Below are 23,277 nucleotides of genomic sequence, written 5' to 3'. Positions count from 1 at the left end.
GGGGTTGCTACAGTTGTAGTGTGTGTGTGATGTGGGGATGCTACAGTTGTAGGGTTTGTGTGATGTGGGGATGCTACAGTTGTAGTGTGTGTGTGATGTGAGGATGCTACAGTTGTAGTGTGTGTGTGATGTGGGGTTGCTACAGTTGTAGGGTGTGTGTGATGTGGGGTTGCTACAGTTGTAGTGTGTGTGTGATGTGGGGTTGCTTCAGTTGTAGTGTGTGTGATGTGGGGTTGCTACAGTTGTAGTGTGTGTGTGATGTGGGGATGCTACAGTTGTAGGGTTTGTGTGATGTGGGGATGCTACAGTTGTAGTGTGTGTGTGATGTGGGGTTGCTACAGTTGTAGGGGGTGTGTGATGTGGGGTTGCTACAGTTGTAGTGTGTTTGTAATGTGGGGATGCTACAGCTGTAGTGTGTGTGTGATGTGGGGATGCTACAGTTGTAGTGTGTGTGTGATGTGGGGTTGCTACAGTTGTAGTGTGTTTGTAATGTGGGGATGCTACAGCTGTAGTGTGTGTGTGATGTGGGGATGCTACAGTTGTAGGGTGTGTGTGATGTGGGGTTGCTACAGTTGTAGTGTGTGTGTGATGTGGGGTTGCTACAGTTGTAGTGTGTGTGTGATGTGGTGTTGCTACAGTTGTAGTGTGTGTGTGATGTGGGGTTGCTACAGTTGTAGTGTGTGTGATGTGGGGATGCTACAGTTGTAGTGTGTGTGTGATGTGGGGTTGCTACAGTTGTAGTGTGTGTGTGATGTGGGGTTGCTACAGTTGTAGTGTGTTTGTGATGTGGGGATGCTACAGTTGTAGGGTGTGTGTGATGTGGGGTTGCTACAGTTGTAGTGTGTTTGTGATGTGGGGATGCTACAGTTGTAGGTTTTGTGTGATGTGGGGTTGCTACAGTTGTAGTGTGTGTGTGATGTGGGGTTGCTACAGTTGTAGTGTGTTTGTAATGTGGGGATGCTACAGCTGTAGTGTGTGTGTGATGTGGGGATGCTACAGTTGTAGGGTGTGTGTGATGTGGGGTTGCTACAGTTGTAGTGTGTGTGTGATGTGGGGTTGCTACAGTTGTAGTGTGTGTGTGATGTGGTGTTGCTACAGTTGTAGTGTGTGTGTGATGTGGGGTTGCTACAGTTGTAGTGTGTGTGATGTGGGGATGCTACAGTTGTAGTGTGTGTGTGATGTGGGGTTGCTACAGTTGTAGTGTGTGTGTGATGTGGGGTTGCTACAGTTGTAGTGTGTTTGTGATGTGGGGATGCTACAGTTGTAGGGTGTGTGTGATGTGGGGTTGCTACAGTTGTAGTGTGTTTGTGATGTGGGGATGCTACAGTTGTAGGTTTTGTGTGATGTGGGGTTGCTACAGTTGTAGTGTGTGTGTGGATGATGCAGTTTTAGGGGTACCTTTGATGTGGGGTTGGGGGGATGTTGGGTCTGCTTGTTGACACGGGAGGAGGAGGGATGGTGGCCTCATTTTGTCCCTGAGTAGAACACAGCCAGACGCAAAGCCACAATAAACCTCTAGCTCTTTGCTCAAAGGAAAAAATTAGTTTTTATGATGCATTATGGGCCATTATTGTCGTATGGTGAATATATTGTGAAGAACAGATGTCCCTCATACCCAGGGAGGGGTTCATTGTTTCACACATACACATAGGGTGTCTGTTTAAGCAATTTCTTCTGCTGCCAGGGTGTTCTAGTTCTTGTCGGCCAGTAATCCATTGTAAGCATCGTAAAGTGTATGTTGTGGAGCTCTATGCTGTAGGCATCATAAAGTGTATGCTGTGGAGCTGTAGGCTGTGAGCATCATAAAGTGTATGTAGTGGAGCCGTATGCTGTAAGCATCGTAATGTGTATGCTGAGGTGCTGTAGGCTGTGAGCATCGTAAAGTATATGTTGTGGAGCTCTATGCTGTAAGCATCGTAAAGCGTATGCTGTTAAGCTGTAGGCTGTGAGCATTGTAAAGTGTATGTTGTGGAGCTCTATGCTGTAAGCATCATAAAGTGTATGTTGTGGAGCTCTATGCTGTAAGCATCATAAAGTGTATGTTGTGGAGCTCTATGCTGTAAGCATCATAAAGTGTATGTTGTGGAGCTCTATGCTGTAGGCATCATAGAGTGTATGTTGTGGAGCTCTATGCTGTAAGCATCGTAAAGTGTATGCTGTGGAGCTGTAGGCTGTAAGCATTGTAAAGTTATGTTGTGGAGCTGTAGGCTGTAAGCATCGTAAAGTGTATGCTGTGGAGTTGTAGGCTGTAAGCATCGTAAAGTGTATGCTGTGGAGCTGTAGGCTGTAAGCATCGTTAAGTGTATGTTGTAGAGTCATATGCTATGAGCATCGGAAAGTGTATGTTGTCTAGCTGTAGGCTGTAAGCATAGTAAAGGACATGTTGTCTAGCTGTAGGCTGTGAGCATCATAAAGCGTATGTTGTTTAGCTGTAGGCTGTGAGCATCGTAAAGTGTATGTTGTCTTGCTGTAGGCTGTAAGCATCGTAAAGTGTATGCTGTGGAGTTGTAGGCTGTAAGCATCGTACAGTGTATGCTGTGGAGCTGTAGGCTGTAAGCATCGTAAAGTGTATGCTGTGGAGCTGTAGGCTGTAAGCATCGTAAAGTGTATGCTGTGGAGCTGTAGGCTGTAAGCATCGTAAAGTGTATGCTGTGGAGCTGTAGGCTGTAAGCATCGTAAAGTGTATGTTGTCTAGCTGTAGGCTGTGAGCATCGTAAAGTGTATGTTGTCTAGCTGTAGGCTGTGAGCATCGTAAAGTGTATGTTGTCTAGCTGTAGGCTGTGAGCATCGTAAAGTGTATGTTGTCTAGCTGTAGGCTGTGAGCATCGTAAAGTGTATGTTGTCTAGCTGTAGGATGTGAGCATCGTAAAGTGTATGTTGTCTAGCTGTAGGCTGTAAGCATCGTAAAGTGTATGTTGTCTAGCTGTAGGCTGTGAGCATCATAAAGTGTATGTTGTGGAGCTGTAGGCTGTAACATCGTAAAGTGTATGTTGTCTAGCTGTAGGCTGTGAGCATCATAAAGTGTATGTTGTGGAGCTGTAGGCTGTGAGCTTCGTGGAGTGTATGTTCTAGAACTGTATGTCAACTAGAATTATACATGTCAGTGGTGTGGTACTGGCATAATACAGTCAAGTCGCGTTATTCCGGCACTTATAAATCCGACAATTTGCTTTATCTGACATTATTGAAGGGAACTGATTAAATCAGTGTTATTTAGACCCTTCCATCCGACAGTCTCGCACTCCGACTCCGACACACCTAATTTGCAACGAATTACTGAAAGCAGTCTTGTTAATCTGACACAGTGAAAAGCTGCTCATCTGCCCGCGAGTACACAGCTCATGTTTTGATACGAGATGAATCGGCTAGTAGCTGCATATTACAACGCCTGCAGAGATAAACTTGCTTATCAATAAACAATTAATGCTTTAAATAAACAAAAACAGGATTAATCACAAGCCTAGATTACCTAAATCTCAGATCAGATAAAATCAGATACAAGTGCTACCGCTGACGATATCCTGTTACAGGTAACGTCAGAATGACCTTTTGCAAACTTTGTCCGCCCAATGAAATGACAAACAGGAAGTCTACATTAGCCACTAAGAAAGCAGCTTTCTTAAGCATTGCGATACTTGTTTGAAACTGGTGACTTCCATTCCAGACTATGCTTTCAAAAGTATTTTGAATCGGTCATACAGCCCGTAATGTTTAGTATTTTTGTGTTGAGCTTTTCGAGGTTGCATGATTAGAAAAGAAAATTCTGCTAACAATATAACACAACAATATGAATATTTCCTTTTTCCTTTTTTTATTACATGTTTGTATCGTTATCTATCATGTAGTTGTCCAATTTTCAATCACGAACGTTGATACTACTAATTTCGTTTATCCGCTATAAATGCCGTACCATGACTCGCAAAAAGTCATATTTGAGGCAGTTTGACTATTAAATGTCAACATAACGTTTTCGCAATCGAAATACATTTAGCGTGTGAATTCCCTATGGTGACTGGTCAAATTGTTCCATATGTAAAAAAATATCCTGCATACCACCTGTACCAAAGTGCTATGCTTATGATTCTTATAATTTTAAGTATATGTATAGTGGAAGCTGCAACTAAACTAACACCATATTGGAATATATTATTCCTGATCAAATAATAATTTCAGAAATACAATTTCTTCTGACCATTACATCAAAATTCTTTGAAGTTGTATCATTGGGTACTTTTTAACTGAATCGCTGGTAGATTGGGAGGAAACGTGTGCACAGCTGATTGCTATTTCGGGCTTAGTTTACGAGAAAATACACACGTTAATCTTAATCTCTGCATATAAAACAGTGCCTTGGAGAGCAGGAAATACATTTTAAATGAGAAAATCATCATGTCTAGTGATGTTTTATATCAAATTTCATACCTTTTTATACCAAGTTTGTTATACCTGTTTATTCACCTGAAGGGATACGATGTGTTCTTTTGAAAGTGCAGTGGTGCTGTATATGTCAGTAATGTGATACTTGCACTATATATGTATGTCAGTGGTATGATACTGACACTATATATATATGTCAGTGGTGTGATACTGGCTCTATATATATGTCAGTGGTGTGACACTAGCACTATATAAGTACCAAAATAAGCCTTGACCCTGTTTGTTTGTTTTACCATATGGGAACCATTTTTGACCTGCTGTACTTCAGCATATGAATGTTGGCCTCCTTTAATACATTATTGTCAGTTAATATGTTGCACTTTATTCTAAAGAATGGAAATCTTTCGTTTCATCATGTGAACAGAACGTATCAAAATATAGGTCATTCCAACATTTAGGCATATTATTCAAAATGCTGAAAGTTGTATATTCACTGTAAAAGCCAAGTGAGTTTATGTTGTGACATGTTGTCTGTCATCCAGTTGTCTATCCGTCCTTTACTTTACATGTTCGACATCTACAGAGCCTTGTGGCTCTTTTATGGTTCACATACAATGTTAAAGTATGATTTCCTTTTATATGAAATTAAATAGAGTGAAATGGATCCATGTGAGTCCGTAGTACTTAATTGAATGTTGGAGCATGTCTGATATGCAACTTGTAACATAGCCTGTAACATGGGCTGGCATCAAGGAAATAGATACACACACTCACCATTCCAGTTTTAGCATTATAAATGTTAGGCACTGATTAGTGGAGTTGGGTGTTATTATAAATTGAGCATAATGTTATATACATTTTGCGATAATTACCACTTGGATATTTATATTTAGGCACATAATTAATGAGCTTTCATGCCATTTGTGCTGATTAAAGAATCATGAAAATAAATTAGTTCCAAGTAAGTGGTATAAGCACAAGTTTGTCTGGGTATGTTTACTCTGTCAAGGTAACTTAGAAGCAGCTCCGTTACTGTTCCTCCAGAATATAAACAATCAAAGGTACACAGGGTTTTTTCAGGTCTTGGCCATGTTTCTTGTAAAAATGAAAATACTTGTCTTAATCTTGTGGGCAGCAAATCAAACAAGTCATTAGCACATTGGTAGTGGCTGATAATGAGTGAAAAGCCAGGTAGCAAGTATGTTGACAGTAGTCGGCAAGAAGTGGAGAAAGGAGACGGCAGGTATTGCCTTCCCTGCTGTGTCAACACAAACACTTAAATATCCCAATCATTCCCCTTTACCAACACGACTCTACCATGAAATCCTCGTCCTGCCATGAAGAGTTTAATGATCCTTAAAGCTTATATGTGGTTAAGATTAAACAGTTGGGTAAGGATGCAATTGGTAAAAAACTTTTCGCAACATTTGCCTAAGTAATTGAACAAATCATGTATGGAGTGTGGGCTTAGTGAAGCAGAAGGGAACAGAGGGAGGGCAAAGAAAGACCATGAACTGACAGCCAGAACAATTTGTGACACCCCAGTTTAGGTTTTCCCTCTCAACTTGTCCCAAAGTAGACCTACATCATTCACCTAGCATGTTTGTAATTGATAATACAACAGTTAAAAAAGTGTACAGGGTGAAGGATCATTGTTGTCAAATGTGGTCAGTTTCCATGGAGATAAAAGTATTTAGAAAACAAACCCAGTTTGACCAAAGACATATGATTCATCGGGATGAAGGATAGATGTGGTCATCTGTGGCTTGGATAACTATTGTATCACTGATTAGAGTTGGACCTGAGTTTTGAAGATTTTGATCTGACTTGTAAATGGCCATGATGCTGGCAGGGAAAAAACAAAACAGACAAGTCGGATGACTCAGGCATCTATCACATATGTTTGATATCATTGCAATATTGAAGTCATTGGCCAAGTGTACATTGGCGAATGCTGAACTGCCACAGGAAGTCACATCTCATCACACACAAATAAACCTTCCATGCCTGCATTGACCTCTAAACTTTATACACAAATAGAAACTGCATCTAACTGACCCTAAGGCAAATTGTTTACAGTTGCAGAATACGTTAATGTGTCCTTTTGATATCTCAGTAATTTCTGTCACATCTTATCTGTGCCCTACACTTCAGAGAAAAAGGTGAATACAAAGCGTGATGCATAGAGATGTTCTTATACTCTGGTATACCTTGGAAACAGTTAATGAGAACTAGTAGTCATTTTATGTGATTTTGTCCTGCACATCATCTATCTGAAAAAGAGTCTGGTGCCCTCTAAGGACTACTGTAAATCTTCCAGGGCTGGATCAGATCACTTCATTAAGCAAGTACTTTTGTCAGTGCCCTGTCCTGAAAAAACTTGTTGCCTGCCCTCCGCTATAATGTTACTGCAGTTAAAAGCAACCATGCTTGCTACTCTCTTCTCTAGTGTTGCTGCTGCAAAGAGCAACCCTGCTTGCTACCCTCCACTCTAGTGCTGCTGCAGTTAAAGAGCAACCTTGCTTGTTACTCTCCACTCTGGTGTTGCTGGAAAGTAAAGAGCAATCATGCTTTCTACCCTCCACTCTAGTGTTGCAGCAGTAAAGAGCAACCTTGCTTGCTACCCTCCACTCTGGTGTTGCAGCAGTAAAGAGCAACCCTGCTTGCTACTTTCCCCTCTGGTGCTGCTGCAGTAAAGAGCAACCCTGCTTGCTACCCTCCACTCTGGTGTTGCTGCAGTAAAGAGCAACCCTGCTTGCTACCCTCCACTCTGGTGTTGCTGCAGTAAAGAGCAACCCTGCTTGCTACCCTCCACTCTGGTGTTGCTGCAGTTAAAAGCAACCCTGCTTGCTACTCTCCACTCTGGTGCTGCTGCAGTAAAGAGCAACCCTGCTTGCTACCCTCCACTCTGGTGTTGCTGCAGTAAAGAGCAACCCTGCTTGCTTCCTTCCACTCTGGTGTTGCTGCAGTAAAGAGCAACCCTGCTTGGTACCCTCCACTCTGGTGTTGCTGCAGTAAAGAGCAACCCTGCTTGCTACCCTCCTCTCTGGTGTTGCTGCAGTTAAAAGCAACCCTGCTTGCTACCTTCCACTCTAGTGCTGCTGCAGTAAAGAGCAACCCTGCTTGCTACCCTCCACTCTGGTGTCGCTGCAGTAAAGAGCAACCCTGCTTGCTACCCTCCACTCTGGTGTCGCTGCAGTAAAGAGCAACCCTGCTTGCTACCCTCCACTCTGGTGTTGCTGCAGTAAAGAGCAACCCTGCTTGCTACCCTCCACTCTGGTGTTGCTGCAGTAAAGAGCAACCCTGCTTGCTACCCTCCACTCTGGTGTTGCTGCAGTTAAAAGCAACCCTGCTTGCTACTCTTCACTCTAGTGCTGCTGCAGTAAAGAGCAACCCTGCTTGCTACCCTCCACTCTAGTGCTGCTGCAGTAAAGAGCAATCATGCTTTCTACCCTCCACTCTGGTGTTGCTGCAGTAAAGAGCAACCCTGCTTGCTACTCTCCCCTCTGGTGCTGCTACAGTAAAGAGCAACCCTGATTGCTACCCTCCACTCTGGTGTCGCTGCAGTAAAGAGTAACCCTGCTTGCTACCCTCCACTCTGGTGTTGCTGCAGTTAAAAGCAACCCTGCTTGCTACTCTCCACTCTAGTGCTGCTGCAGTAAAGAGCAACCCTGCTTGCTACCCTCCACTCTGGTGTTGCTGCAGTTAAAAGCAACCCTGCTTGCTACTCTCCACTCTAGTGCTGCTGCAGTAAAGAGCAACCCTGCTTGCTACCCTCCACTCTGGTGTTGCTGCAGTAAAGAGCAACCATGCTTGCTACCCTCCGCTCTAATGTTGCAGCAGTAAAGAGCAACCCTGCTTGCTAATCTCCACTCTAGTGTTGCAGCATTAAAGAGCAACCCTGCTTGCTACTCTCCACCTTAATGTTGCTGCAGTAAAGAGCAATCATGCTTGCTACCCTCCGCTCTAGTGTTGCTGCAGTAAAGAGCAACCATGCTTGCTACCCTCCGCTCTAATGTTGCAGCAGTAAAGAGCAACCATGCTTGCTACCCTCCCCTCTATTGTTGCTGCTGCAAAGAGCAACCCTGCTTGCTACCCTCCACTCTAGTGTTGCTGCAGCAAAGAGCAACCTTGCTTGCTACTCTCCCCTCTAGTGTTGCTGCAGTAAAGAGCAACCTTGCTTGTTACTCTCCACTCTGGTGTTGCTGGAGAGTAAAGAGCAATCATGCTTTCTACCCTCCACTCTAGTGTTGCAGCAGTAAAGAGCAACCTTGCTTGCTACCCTCCACTCTGGTGTTGCAGCAGTAAAGAGCAACCCTGCTTGCTACTCTCCCCTCTATTGTTGCTGCTGCAAAGAGCAACCCTGCTTGCTACCCTCCACTCTAGTGTTGCTGCAGCAAAGAGCAACCTTGCTTGCTACTCTCCCCTCTAGTGTTGCTGCAGTAAAGAGCAACCTTGCTTGCTACCCTCCACTCTAGTGTTGCTGCAGTAAAGAGCAACCTTGCTTGCTACCCTCCACTCTAGTGTTGCTGCAGTAAAGAGCAACCTTGCTTGCTACTCTCCCCTCTAGTGTTGCTGCAGTAAAGAGCAACTTGCTTGCTACCCTCTGGTGTTGCTTGCTCAACTCCACACTTATATTACAACTAAATGTCCACGCTTATTTGATTGCATATGCTGGCCATTCTCCATCCATTATAATTTATGATTATTTTATGGTTTAGACCTGTCTTCTGAAGTCTATGGCAGTGGTACATATTTTCTCTAACTTAAGCTAATGCTACTTGACAGCAGGCTGAATATGTTTATAAGAACTGCATGAAGGCAGTTTGTGCTTTACAGAGACCAGTTGTGTTGGATGGGGAAGTGTGAGGACAATCGAGTAAAGTAATTGTGTGTAGCTGTAGAAGTGACACTGAGATTAGATACAAGATAAGACTCCCAACTCACAAGGCTTCCACTGTCAAGTTTCTGACACAAGGGAGGAAATAAAGGTTTATGGGCAAAACATCTAAGGTAGAAGAAATCTAACTGCCAGTATATGGCCAAGACACCAACTGAACCTACTCACTTAGTCAACCCACCATCAAGCAATACTTTAAAGATGCCTGATTAAGTGGAGTTCATGTTTATGTTAACTGTCCCAGAAACCTGTGAGATGTGGATGTGCTTGACAGTGTTTCACAGCACAATCAGTGACTGGCCACAACTATTACCTGGAAACTGAACAGTAAGAAAATGATCACTTTTAGTGACCATGTGTCAGAAGGACTGATTTGAACCAAAGATGAAGGATATGAGAGTGTTTTGGTGTATGTGTATGTCTCACTGAGGGTGGGTGTGTCATTGGGGTTGTGGGGTTGGACTATATTTGTGTGTCTGATAGGGGGGGTAGGAGTATGTCTGGGTTTGGGGTAAGGTGTGTAGATGGAGTGTTTTGTACCTAAGTCTATCGTTTTGACGTCTGGATCCACCTGGCTGCTTCACACATGCTTTTCATGAAAGTTGATGGTTTAAGTATCTCAGTGTAATAACCACTGGTGGCAAGATTTAGGCATGACAAAAATGTATGCCGATGTTGTCATATGCATATTATCGACTGCTTCTCTGACAGTGAAAGTTCTTCCAATATATTTCCGTGGCGGTAGGGTAGTCTAATGGTTGGATGGTTCGCTCGTCACGCCGAAGACCCCTGTACAGTGTGTGAACCCATTTCTGGTGTCCCTCGCCGTTTTATTGCTGGTATATTGCTAAAAGTGGCCTAAACCATACTCACTCACGAACTCACGAACTCACGAATCTGAAACCAGCTGGCTACCTTTAGTAGCAATTAAGTAACACAAATAACACTTTAGCGCACACCTTGTCTCCAACATCAAAGGAATTCATGTTGTTTGTGAACACCATTTCATGTGCACCAGAGAAAAAATTGCCATTATATGGATTTTCTAATTCGCATACTTGTGTCATTGGGGTGTGACATACATGTCTTTATGTCACAGGCTTATGTCATGGAAAATTGCTTTGTTTAACTGATAAATGAACCTCTCTCATTAGGGTATGTGTGTGTTCACAACTTTGTTTGAGATGCCCCATCACACATAACACCTGCAAAAATAGACACTATACTGATATTTGTCCCCTGTATAAAAAGGTGGAGACTCCCCAGTCAATGATAGGATGTATTGGTTATGTTGCCTGTGAGTGGTTGGCTATGTCCCCCCTCCCTCCCTGACAGTCTGTCTACTATGAAGTGACTGACCCACGTGTTCAGCTGCCAGGCTAGACCAGCCTGTTTCAGCACTGCCAGCCAGCCAGCCTTCCTGCCTGCCTGCCTGCCTGCCTGCCTGCCTGCCTGCCTGCCTGCCTAAGTCAGTGGGCCTGCCTCTCACTCACCATAAGCTACAGGGTATTTAATCCTGAATGGTCCACTCGCAGTGTTGTAGTGCTTCTCTCTGGATGGAGTGTACACATACTTGGTTGATACAACTGGTGGTTTACTAGGGATCTGTGACAGTCATCTGTGCTTGTGTCAACTTCATACTTTGTGGACCATCTATCATAGACCATGTCAGACCATGACTATAAATTTGAACAAGATTGGTAAGACTTTATTCACAAACAAATTTTGTCTTAATACTTTCTCATACTTTGAACAGTTTTTCTTTGTGAAGTTTATACATTGAGCAAGCCAGATGTTTTCTTGCATGTGCTAAATTATTGGCAAATTCTAAGAATTTTAATAATTGTTTTTAACAAATTCACGAGAGAGAAATGTGCTATATTGTGTCATCAAGTTCTTAAGAAAACAAGAGTACTTCATTTTTAGAATATTCTTTGTTCTTGGTAGCCAAATAATTTCTCATTCTTATGTTGGTTCTTGGAATTCTCCAGTTCTAAACACCAAATAAAATATTTTCAAAATCTTTTCTGGGAAAGAAAATATACGCAAAAGTTAACTAGAGCAAGTTCAAAAATAAGCTTGAACAAATGTTGTTCCCACCTACTAAGTTCGCTACAGGTTATTTAGACAATTTTTTTCAAAAGTAAGATCCAATTTTGTGTTGAAGGAAGAAGTAATTTGATAAGTGTTTGTGTAGGATGTCCCTTCAGTTCACCTGTTTTGTGCCGCCGAGCTTTCAGATGGCACCTTGTCCCCAAAACCAACTATCAGGACTTCGCTCCTCTACCTTTCAGTACTATACTAGTTTACACACAAAGTACTGTTCTTGCAAACTTTCAAAACTCACTGACACTGCGAACTGAGAAACATTTAAAGTTATTTGCGAAAATGACTGCCTTTGTTTTAAACAAGGGTTGTAGTTTCCACCTCATTGAGGAAAGTTTTATCCTAGACACACCAGACTAAAAATAAGAAACATTTTGAAACATTTCCTGATAAATTCATCATGAATATTCTAAACATACAAACTTTACAAATTAATATATTTTATTTTATAAGAGACACTTTCATATGTTACATTCATATGTAACAATTTTCATTGTCATGATAGATATAGACATGAAATGTAATATTTTATCAATGTTTATAATAACTATATTGTGTACATATGACGTTGGATTTATTGGAAGCCTGGTTTGACTGGTAAAACAGACTGGCTGGGTGTAGAAGATAAGCATTGTGTCACTCGGGATTACAGCTGTAATCTATCTGTAAAGTGGCAATCAATACATGCAACTTGGGGTCATCAGACTTGTCAACACACTTCTGAAAAGAAACATTAACATGAGTTACCTTAGAGCCTCAACAGTGTTGTGTATCTTCAATGGAACATATTTAAGACATTTCAAGTGTGGTTCCATCACAGACACAAACTTTAATTATTGATCTCATAAGAAAATTATCATGTGGTAGGCAATAAATAAGGCTGAATTATGAATTGTGTGTGATAGACAAGAATAAACCAACAAATAAATTAATTTGTATAGGTTTATCAAACATTTAATGTTTGTGATACATCAAATATTATTTAATTCTTTCACAACTTCTTTTACTATTTCTTAAGACAGATGAATACAATATGTTTATTCACATGAACATAACTATACATTGATCAACTGACTGGTGGGGGCTTCACCAGTAGATATATACATTGAGTTATGATTTTTAAGAACAATAATATATGGGTATTTATACAAAGAAGCAAATTATGTACACATAGGTCTTGATTAACTATTGTTAAAAAAGTTAGGTTTCTGATCTTATTCCTAGCTCAAAACTTGAATCAGTACATCTGGTTATTTTTGTATGACAGCCTGTGATGTAATACATGTATCAAGTAAATCAATCATTTTCTATCTTTTCCAAATTTATGAAGGTTTGATATTTTAGACGTAATGAGGTCTATGGTTTCTGTTCTATTTCCATTATAATGTGGGCATTCCAATAAATGATATTCATCTTCTATTTCGCTCATTGAGCATAATTTACAAAGTCGTGGTGTTATGATGTCTTCAAGTTTCTATTTCAAGTTTATGAGCATCTCAGACGTAGTGAGGATACTTATGCTTGGTTTGACTAAATCAAAAGTATGTCCCAATATTTAGGTTTTCAGGGTGGCCATTGCTACCTATAGTTTTAAAAAGTTAAGGTTATGCTGCATGGATTTAAGTAATGTAATGAACTTTTCAGTATTTTAATAATAATATTCTATCCCATTAATGAACAATATTTTGAAAAATAATATTTGAAAATTTAATTCAGTACATCTTTGGTTTTCTCTGTCTAATATTTGGCTCTTTGTGATAATAATTAATTTGTTTCGTGTCATCCCAATCAGAATGTAAATTCCCAATAATGTACAACTAGAACTCTGACCCTTGAAAATAAAGTCGCTTAACCAAATATGCCTGTTTACATACACGTTTGACAGCATTGCAGTTATTATTCAAACAACATTTAAACACACAACAGCTAGACCTGTCAATGTCAAAATGATTCATGGCCAAAAGTGCCAGTGCATAAAATGGCAACTGATATCTAATAATGTTAGCAACATTTAATGAAGCCTGATATTACTGGGATAAATACTAATTTTCCAATAGGCAGATAAAATACTGCTGAATTAAAGGAAATGCTATATAATAATTTTGCAACTTTGTGGCTTATAGCTTGTAATGATGGTAGACCCGTGTTCAGCGATATTTGATTTTCTCATACATAAAATGCCAGCCAGTATTTTCACTGTGTAGCCTATTGTTTGAGTACAATGTAATGTTTCTTTCATGAGAGGTATCCATTAATCCTTATCTTGTGTGTGTGTGTGTGTGCAAATCGAACAAATCTAGTTTTATGATTAAGGAGTTCTGATTTGGAATCTTGTGGAATAAAAAGACAGGCACAGTGGCATAAGTGAATCTCCTGTTAAACAGTCTATTTCTATATATATTCAGAAGGCTTAATATCAATTTTCCCCAAAGAACTAAATGCATTTTTTCATCAAAGTATCCTAAAACAGTTTCTTGAAATTATGAGTAGCAGTAATGCAGCATTTCTTGTCCTTCTTTTCACATAATCAACAAACTAATACTGCTAGTATTCATATTTATTGACTCATCATGGTACCCACAAGAGATATTCTTTGACAGCAAGCTCTCTCTACTGGTTTTTAAATATGCAACATTACGTTGATGTACAAGGATCTGTGACTGAAATATTTTTATTGCTTTACACTGATCGAATTCTTCCAAACTATTGTTCTATTATTTTATTGTTCTTTGTTAACATGATGTGTGTAATGTGGGAAGTAATCAAAATAATGTCATCCATTGTTGCATGTCGCTAAACATAAGTTGTTGTGTTGTCAAAAGGTAGGTTTCACTTGTGTGTCTTTCAGTGGACAGCAAACAAACATGACGATAGGTATATATGTACAACAATCTTGTCAAATGAAGCACTAAGCATTATCTGTCCCTTGAAAAGGAATGTTGTAATCAGGGATATTTCTGTCAGTTTATTAGTTGATTGCCAGAGTAGTGGTCACACAAGTGGAATGGAGGTATTAGATGCTGGGAAGTGGAGAACATTTATTCACCTGCCAACATCTTTATGGAAACTATAGAGCAGATCTGCTGACACAATGTTTTAGTTTAGCTATTTGCAAAACATATATATCATACTTAGCATATCCATGATACACATCTGTAGCAAAGATTATAGTTTTTCATAATAAGAGAAATGAATATCTTGTTGAAAGTGGAAACATACATGATCAAAGGTCAAACTCTACTCTTTGAAGTAGATTTGAGCTGTGATCTCCCAACATATCAATATTGATAGGAGGAGTTCAGAGATCAAAATCATGATACAGTTGTAAAGTGCCTGAATTATTGGCTTGATAGAATATTACTTCATGGATGTTTGGTTTGGTATTATTCCAGATATTAATAGTTAATACATTCCTGTCTGAATGTAATTATTCCATAATGGTTTGTGTGGCATTTCCATTTCATTTACATAGTCTCCGTTGCCGTATTACCGCAGCATGAATATCCCGCAGTGTAAAGAGACCTGTCTTTGGTGTAGGCTCCAACCTGTTTCTTCTACCTACAGCCAATATTTGAAAAGGCTGACTGTGTGCTTGATAGTGTTTCAGAAGCCTGGACAATTTCAGTGTATCTCTTCTCCCCAGGCAACAGCTTGCCCCTGCTCAACTGTCTAGGACAGTATTTTTCCCATTGCCCATCCAGTGGATTATGCATTGCTCCTCTGAATGCCACAACCAATGCATCATACATTTTCCTTAATTTGGGGAGTGGTTTCTTTGGGCTATTATTAGACAAATGTTAGTAGCTGTGAGATAAGATTGATCTTGTGTTGTCTTGATGCCTGGTATTAAAGGTACGAGCGTAAATGGCCCAAAAAACATATCCATTCCAGTTTGAGAAAAGTTCCATTGGCTTCAATATATTTGATTGGAAGGAAGGAATTTAGCTTGTCATGATACATTTGTGAGACATTCTCAATGTAGGAAAAGCATGGTGTTCCTTTTTGGAGTCCAGTACGTATGCCCCAATTCTAAAAAAGAGTACTGGTAGACACACTGCTGTTATGTCATATGCCATTACTGTTTGAGGTTCCGACACAACTAGCTTGTAGCAGCTGACAGTACATACTGCCTCCTTGTCTGCTCTGTCAATGTTCTTGTGTTTCCACCATGTATTTGTTTGGTAACTGGAGAATGAGTGTTAGTGTATTGATGCACTTTGTCACTCAAGGAGATTTCAGGCCTACTAGCTACACATCAGTTAATGCTGCACAAGTCAGCACTATATTTTGCTCTCTTTCTCTCTCTCTCTCTCTCTTGATTTGAATTATAAGGTAACCAGGTTAATGGATTTTGGGGTTATTTTTTTTTTTTAGTTAAAAAGCTATTTTCAGTTATAATTTGAGGGAATAGCCCAGATTTCATATTCTACAGAGCCTGTGTACATACATACGTACATACACACTGTGTCGCACACATGATTGAGGTGTTTGTGAGGGTAAATGTTCTGTATGCATGTTCCTTATACACAGTACCACTACAAAGCCAGTACCACTCTTCCCGACTGCTAGAACAGAGTTGTAGTGTAACATATGGCTCTCCCCAATTGAAACATCCCTAATGTGGGGATGTGACCCTTGGAACTGCACTGAAGATTTTATTGTTTTGGGATGATATAAAGAATGAGTTTTACATGTCTGGGGTATAGGGTAACAGTCTTCATGCATCAAGCTCACTTCATGTGGAAAATTGTCTCTGAAATGCTGCCTCCTACATATTTTGTTGTATCACTTTTTAATGCTCCTCTCACTGGGAGAAACATATTCACATCAAGTTAAGTTCATTTCCAACTATTTTGAGGTCTATGAGTTTTATTACTGTGGAAATTGCTTTTGAGCAATTAAAGCATATTTACATCCATAAGATGTGGAAGTCACTCTAAGAAAGACTATATCTTGTTTCAAAGTTCCATACCACCCCAGTTGATAGTCTTGTCAGTGTTTGGAACATATTCAGCCTTGGCAAGACGTGGTCATTTATGTCCAGCTTCTGCAATACTGCAATCTGAACTACAATTGTTTGTTAATTTGTGTAGAATAAGAATATTGTTCATTAGTATCATTTTCATATGGTGTTTTATAGTGAAACTGTATGCCTACATCTTTACTTGTCCTAGGAACATGCCTACATCTGTTCTTGTCCTAGGAACATGCCTACATCTGTTCTTGTCCTAGGAACATGCCTACATCTGTTCTTGTCCTAGGAACATGCCTACATCTGTTCTTGTCCTAGGAACATGCCTACATCTGTTCTTGTCCTAGGAACATGCCTACATCTGTTCTTGTCCTAGGAACATGCCTACATCTGTTCTTGTCCTAGAGACATGCCTACATCTGTTCTTGTCCTAGGGACATGCCTACATCTGTTCTTGTCCTAGGGACATGCCTACATCTGTTCTTGTCCTAGGGACATGCCTTCATCTGTTCTTGTCCTAGGGACATGCCTACATCTGTTCTTGTCCAAGAGTTCTGTCAGTATCCAGTATTAATAAAGCTCTGTTACTCCGGACCCTCAAGGAAACTTGAATACATACATCCCTCAAATAGAGGGCAATAGAAGAGCAATATAATATTTTTTTTCTAGAGTAATAGTATTAAGAGGCCATGTGGAATGTACATAGATGGATATTTCTTTCCACACTCCACATACTAACTACCCTCATTCATGTTCAGAGATGGTTTTAGCACCACCTTCATGTGAGGAGGATTTACTTTGTACTTTGTTTGTAGGATTTCTGTTAGGATTATTCCAGCTTCTGCTTATTTTAATACAAAAGTGTTTATGTTGAAGTGGCTCCATTTACAGGAAGTTTACTCTGGGCAATGGTTACTCTGAACCATACACACTGGGAATGCTTTATGAGTGAATAACTCACATGTAAATGTTTTGTAAGTAGGTAAGGTGTATACACATGTACTAGGGTGGGGGTTAATTGTACATTTGATTAACCTACTTGTCATGCACTCCATAATAATGTGGGCTGGGTGAGATCTGATGGCGAACATATGGCATTATCAGTTTCATTTTGAGACACCCGCTGTGTACTGCCTTACACTATAGTATGTCCACTCTGTACTGCCTTACACCAAACAAACAACCACCAACTGTACTGCCCTACACCATAGTATGTCCACTCTGTACTGCCCTACACTATAGTATGTCCACTCTGTACTGCCCTACACTATAGTATGTCCACTCTGTACTGCCCTACACTATAGTATGTCCACTCTGTACTGCCCTACACTATAGTATGTCCACTCTGTACTGCCCTACACTATAGTATGTCCACTCTGTACTGCCCTACACTATAGTATGTCCACTCTGTACTGCCCTACACTATAGTATGTCCACTCTGTACTGCCCTACACCATAGTATGTCCACTCTGTACTGCCCTACACTATAGTATGTCCACTCTGTACTGCCCTACACTATAGTATGTCCACTCTGTACTGCCCTACGCTATAGTATGTCCACTCTGTACTGCCTTACACTATAGTATGTCCACTCTGTACTGCCCTACACTATAGTATGTCCACTCTGTACTGCCCTACACTATAGTATGTCCACTCTGTACTGCCCTACACTATAGTATGTCCACTCTGTACTGCCCTACACTATAGTATGTCCACTCTGTACTGCCTTACACTATAGTATGTCCACTCTGTACTGCCTTACACTATAGCATGTCCACTCTGTACTGCCCTACACTATAGTATGTCCACTCTGTACTGCCCTACACTATAGTATGTCCACTCTGTACTGCCCTACACCAAACAAACAACCAACAACTGTACTGCCCTACACTATAGTATGTCCACTCTGTACTGCCTTACACTATAGCATGTCCACTCTGTACTGCCCTACACTATAGTATGTCCACTCTGTACTGCCCTACACTATAGTATGTCCACTCTGTACTGCCCTACACCAAACAAACAACCAACAACTGTACTGCCCTACACTATAGTATGTCCACTCTGTACTGCCCTACACTATAGTATGTCCACTCTGTACTGCCCTACACCAAACAAACAACCAACAACTGTACTGCCCTACACTATAGCATGTCCACTCTGTACTGCCCTACACTATAGTATGTCCACTCTGTACTGCCTTACACTATAGCATGTCCACTCTGTACTGCCTTACACTATAGTATGTCCACTCTGTACTGCCTTACACTATAGCATGTCCACTCTGTACTGCCCTACACTATAGTATGTCCACTCTGTACTGCCTTACACTATAGCATGTCCACTCTGTACTGCCTTACACTATAGTATGTCCACTCTGTACTGCCTTACACTATAGCATGTCCACTCTGTACTGCCCTACACTATAGTATGTCCACTCTGTACTGCCCTACACTATAGTATGTCCACTCTGTACTGCCCTACACCAAACAAACAACCAACAACTGTACTGCCCTACACTATAGTATGTCCACTCTGTACTGCCCTACACTATAGTATGTCCACTCTGTACTGCCTTACACCAAACAAACAACCAACAACTGTACTGCCCTACACTATAGTATGTCCACTCTGTACTGCCCTACACTATAGTATGTCCACTCTGTACTGCCCTACACTATAGTATGTCCACTCTGTACTGCCCTACACTATAGTATGTCCACTCTGTACTGCCCTACACTATAGTATGTCCACTCTGTACTGCCTTACACCATAGTATGTCCACTCTGTACTGCCCTACGCTATAGCATGTCCACTCTGTACTGCCTTACACTATAGTATGTCCACTCTGTACTGCCCTACGCTATAGTATGTCTACTCTGTACTGCCCTACGCTATAGTATGTCCACTCTGTACTGCCCTACGCTATAGTATGTCCACTCTGTACTGCCCTACACTATAGTATGTCCACTCTGTACTGCCCTACACTATAGCATGTCCACTCTGTACTGCCCTACGCTATAGTATGTCCACTCTGTACTGCCTTACACTATAGTATGTCCACTCTGTACTGCCCTACGCTATAGTATGTCCACTCTGTACTGCCCTACACTAAAGTATGTCCACTCTGTAGTGCCCTACGCTATAGCATGTCCACTCTGTACTGCCTTACACTATAGTATGTCCACTCTGTACTGCCCTACGCTATAGTATGTCCACTCTGTGCTGCCCTACACTATAGTATGTCCACTCTGTACTGCCCTACACTATAGCATGTCCACTCTGTACTGCCTTACACCAAACAAACAACCAACAACTGTACTGCCCTACACTATAGTATGTCCACTCTGTACTGCCCTACACTATAGTATGTCCACTCTGTACTGCCCTAGGCTATAGTATGTCCACTCTGTACTGCCCTACGCTATAGTATGTCCACTCTGTACTGCCATACGCTATAGTATGTCCACTCTGTACTGCCTTACACTATAGTATGTCCACTCTGTACTGCCCTACACTATAGTATGTCCACTCTGTACTGCCCTACACTATAGTATGTCCACTCTGTACTGCCCTAGGCTATAGTATGTCCACTCTGTACTGCACTACGCTATAGTATGTCCACTCTGTACTGCCCTACGCTATAGTATGTCCACTCTGTACTGCCCTACGCTATAGTATGTCCACTCTGTACTGCCCTACACTATAGTATGTCCACTCTGTACTGCCCTACACTATAGTATGTCCACTCTGTACTGCCCTAGGCTATAGTATGTCCACTCTGTACTGCCCTACGCTATAGTATGTCCACTCTGTACTGCCCTACGCTATAGTATGTCCACTCTGTACTGCCCTACGCTATAGTATGTCCACTCTGTACTGCCATACGCTATAGTATATCCACTCTGTACTGCCCTACACTATAGTATGTCCACTCTGTACTGCCCTACACTATAGTATGTCCATTCTGTACTGCCTTACACTATAGTATGTCCACTCTGTACTGCCCTACACTATAGCATGTCCACTCTGTACAGCCTTACACTATAGTATATCCACTCTGTACTGCCCTACACTATAGCATGTCCACTCTGTACTGCCTTACACTATAGTATGTCCACTCTGTACTGCCCTACACTATAGTATGTCCACTCTGTACTGCCCTACGCTATTGTATGTCCACTCTGTACTGCCCTACACTATAGTATGTCCACTCTGTACTGCCCTAGGCTATAGTATGTCCACTCTGTACTGCCCTACACTATAGTATGTCCACTCTGTACTGCCCTACGCTATAGTATGTCCACTCTGTACTGCCCTACGCTATAGTATGTCCACTCTGTACTGCCCTAGGCTATAGTATGTCCACTCTGTACTGCCATACGCTATAGTATATCCACTCTGTACTGCCCTACACTATAGTATGTCCACTCTGTACTGCCCTACACTATAGTATGTCCACTCTGTACTGCCTTACACTATAGTATGTCCACTCTGTACTGCCCTACACTATAGCATGTCCACTCTGTACAGCCTTACACTATAGTATGTCCACTCTGTACTGGCCTGCTACCGTGACTTGCTACAGTGCAATGTGTCCACTCTTTGTTGGCTTACTACAGTGATTTTCTGCAGTGTATTTACTCTGTGCTGGCTTGCTACAATGTGTCCACTCTGTGCTGGATTGCTACAGTGTCCACTCTGGGATCAATTAATTATTTGGTCATTGTGGGATAATGGGTCTGAAGGTCTCTGGGGCGGTGATAAAACTTCCAGGTCAGAAAGCCCTTGATGACACTTGCCTTTCATCACTCTGTACATAGATAAGAGCTTGAGAATGCCAACAGCTCTTTAATTGCATAACCCTTAATGGTTCACATCTCTTTGAAACAGTAACAAAGTAGGATATTTCAGACTTTGCATACCCAAAATTAATTACTGCTGAGAGATGGATATCTCTGATACTAGAAGAAAGCTGTGCATGCTCCATTGTGTGCTGCCAAAGTATATCTGCACAGCCAGGATCACCATATCATTAACACATTTTCTGCTCAGATCACACTTCAAATGATACAGGTCTCCTCGGTGTTCAGAAAACTACTCTTTAGGTACACTATTTACTACATCTTAATGATATCTTCTTTTGTTTACAGGAACAACTTGCTTGACTCCACAGACATCGTCAGTCCAGGTAATGGCCAGATTTATTTTGATAGCTAGGAGGAGGCATTGCCTAGTGTTATCCTTGCCACCTTGATAGATGGGATGGTGATTGCCACCCATAGCTGTTGGTCATCACAGAAACAAGCGACAGGGCAATACTGAGACAGACAGGGCAGTACTCAGACAGACAAGGCCAATACTGAGACAGACACAGGGCAGTACTGAGACAGACACAGGGCAATGTGAGACAGACAAGGGCAATACTAAGACAGACAAGGGCAGTACTGAGACAGACACGGGCAGTACTGAGACAGACACAGGGCAGTACTGAGACAGACAAGGCCGATACTGAGACAGACAAGGGCAATACTGAAACAGATAAGGGCAGTACTGAGACAGACACAGGGCAATACTGAGACAGACACAGGGCAATATTGAGACAGACACAGGGCAATACTGAGACAGACAAGGGCAGACCTGAGACAGACACAGGGCAATACTGAGACAGACAAGGGCAATACTGAGACAGACAAGGGCAATATTGAGACAGACAAGGGCAGTACTGAGACAGACACAGGGCAATACTGAGACAGACAAGGGCAATATTGAGACAGACAAGGGCAGTACTGAGACAGACACAGGGCAATACTGAGACAGACACAGGGCAATACTGAGACAGACAAGGGCAGTACTGAGACAGACACAGGGCAATACTGAGACAGACACAGGGCAATACTGAGACAGACAAGGGCAGTTCTGAGATAGACACAGGGCAATACTGAGACAGACACACAGGGCAATACTGAGACAGACACAGGGCAGTACTGAGATAGACACAGGGCAATACTGAGACAGACAAGGGCAGTACTGAGACAGACACAGGGCAATACTGAGACAGACAAGGGCAGTACTGAGATAGACACAGGGCAATGCCGACATTTTAATGTCCTTAAAATATTTTCAATTTTGTTTGTCAAATGTCAATTCATTTATAAGGTATGAGGATGAGATCTGTTTTCTGACAGAAAATGATATGTTTGAATGTTAAATGTTATTGCAGTATTATATATACTTCAAAGATGTCAAAGCTTCGGGTTGTTGCCATATAGTACTGGTGGAAAGGACCAGCTGAGATAATTATCAGTGTAAATGAACAGGGCATCTAGACAGACCTACTATGGTGGCTGGCTGGTTGTGTCTGTGTGGTGACAAGGAGCACTTGTTGTGGGCTCTGGTAAGGTGCTCCTGCTGCTATTTCTTCTTCTAGCATGCTGTGTGAAATGTACTCTTAGCTACTGATGCAAGACTACTTCAATTAATGAAGACAGTTACAGAGGTTGAAACTTTCAAGTGATTAAATTGAAAATTCTTCAGACCGTAATATGCATGTCTTCACAAATAAAAGTTGTTGGTAATGTGCTGAGCGAGCTGTCACAGTTATGGGAAAGGCAAGCGCAAGTGTATAAAGTCAGTCTCGTTTACCCTGCATGGAGTAGAGAAAGATGTCTGGCAAAGGAAAGAAATAAAACATTGTCTAGCAATTTTTGCTCCTGATCTTATCAAAGGGGACAGAATGCTGTTTTCTTGGAGGAAAATCAGAAATGTTTTAACTGGAGCCCTCTTGACATATTTTTCTACTTACTCAGTGTCAATGGAGATGAATGGGGAACAGATTAATGGCCAATATTTCAATTCATTTTGCATTTGAACTGAATATCTCAAAGAGGGCCTTTTAAGTTGGAGATGTGTGTAAACTTGG

General features: G+C 41.4%; 1 protein-coding gene across 4 annotated transcripts in view; it reads left to right on the top strand.

Annotated features, from left to right (window-relative positions):
• LOC124117948 (inactive tyrosine-protein kinase transmembrane receptor ROR1-like) overlaps window positions 1–23,277 on the top strand; it is a 233,569-nt gene that overhangs the window by 158,209 nt on the left and 52,083 nt on the right. For 3 of the 4 annotated variants that reach the window (XM_046479969.2, XM_046479970.2, XM_046479971.2), the window contains one exon: window positions 21,509–21,546. In XM_046479969.2, coding sequence (XP_046335925.1) covers window positions 21,509–21,546 — 38 coding nt within the window. Of the gene's footprint in view, window positions 1–10,772; window positions 10,978–21,508; window positions 21,547–23,277 lie in introns of those variants that run through there. The other variant, XM_046479972.2, reaches the window with a different exon arrangement.

The sequence above is a fragment of the Haliotis rufescens genome, unplaced genomic scaffold (genome assembly GCF_023055435.1).
Source record: "Haliotis rufescens isolate VD_foot unplaced genomic scaffold, xgHalRufe1.0.p SCAF_2, whole genome shotgun sequence".
Lineage (NCBI taxonomy): Eukaryota > Metazoa > Mollusca > Gastropoda > Lepetellida > Haliotidae > Haliotis > Haliotis rufescens.
Note: the sequence above shows the minus strand (reverse complement) of the source record. Positions and strands in the feature narration are given on the sequence as shown.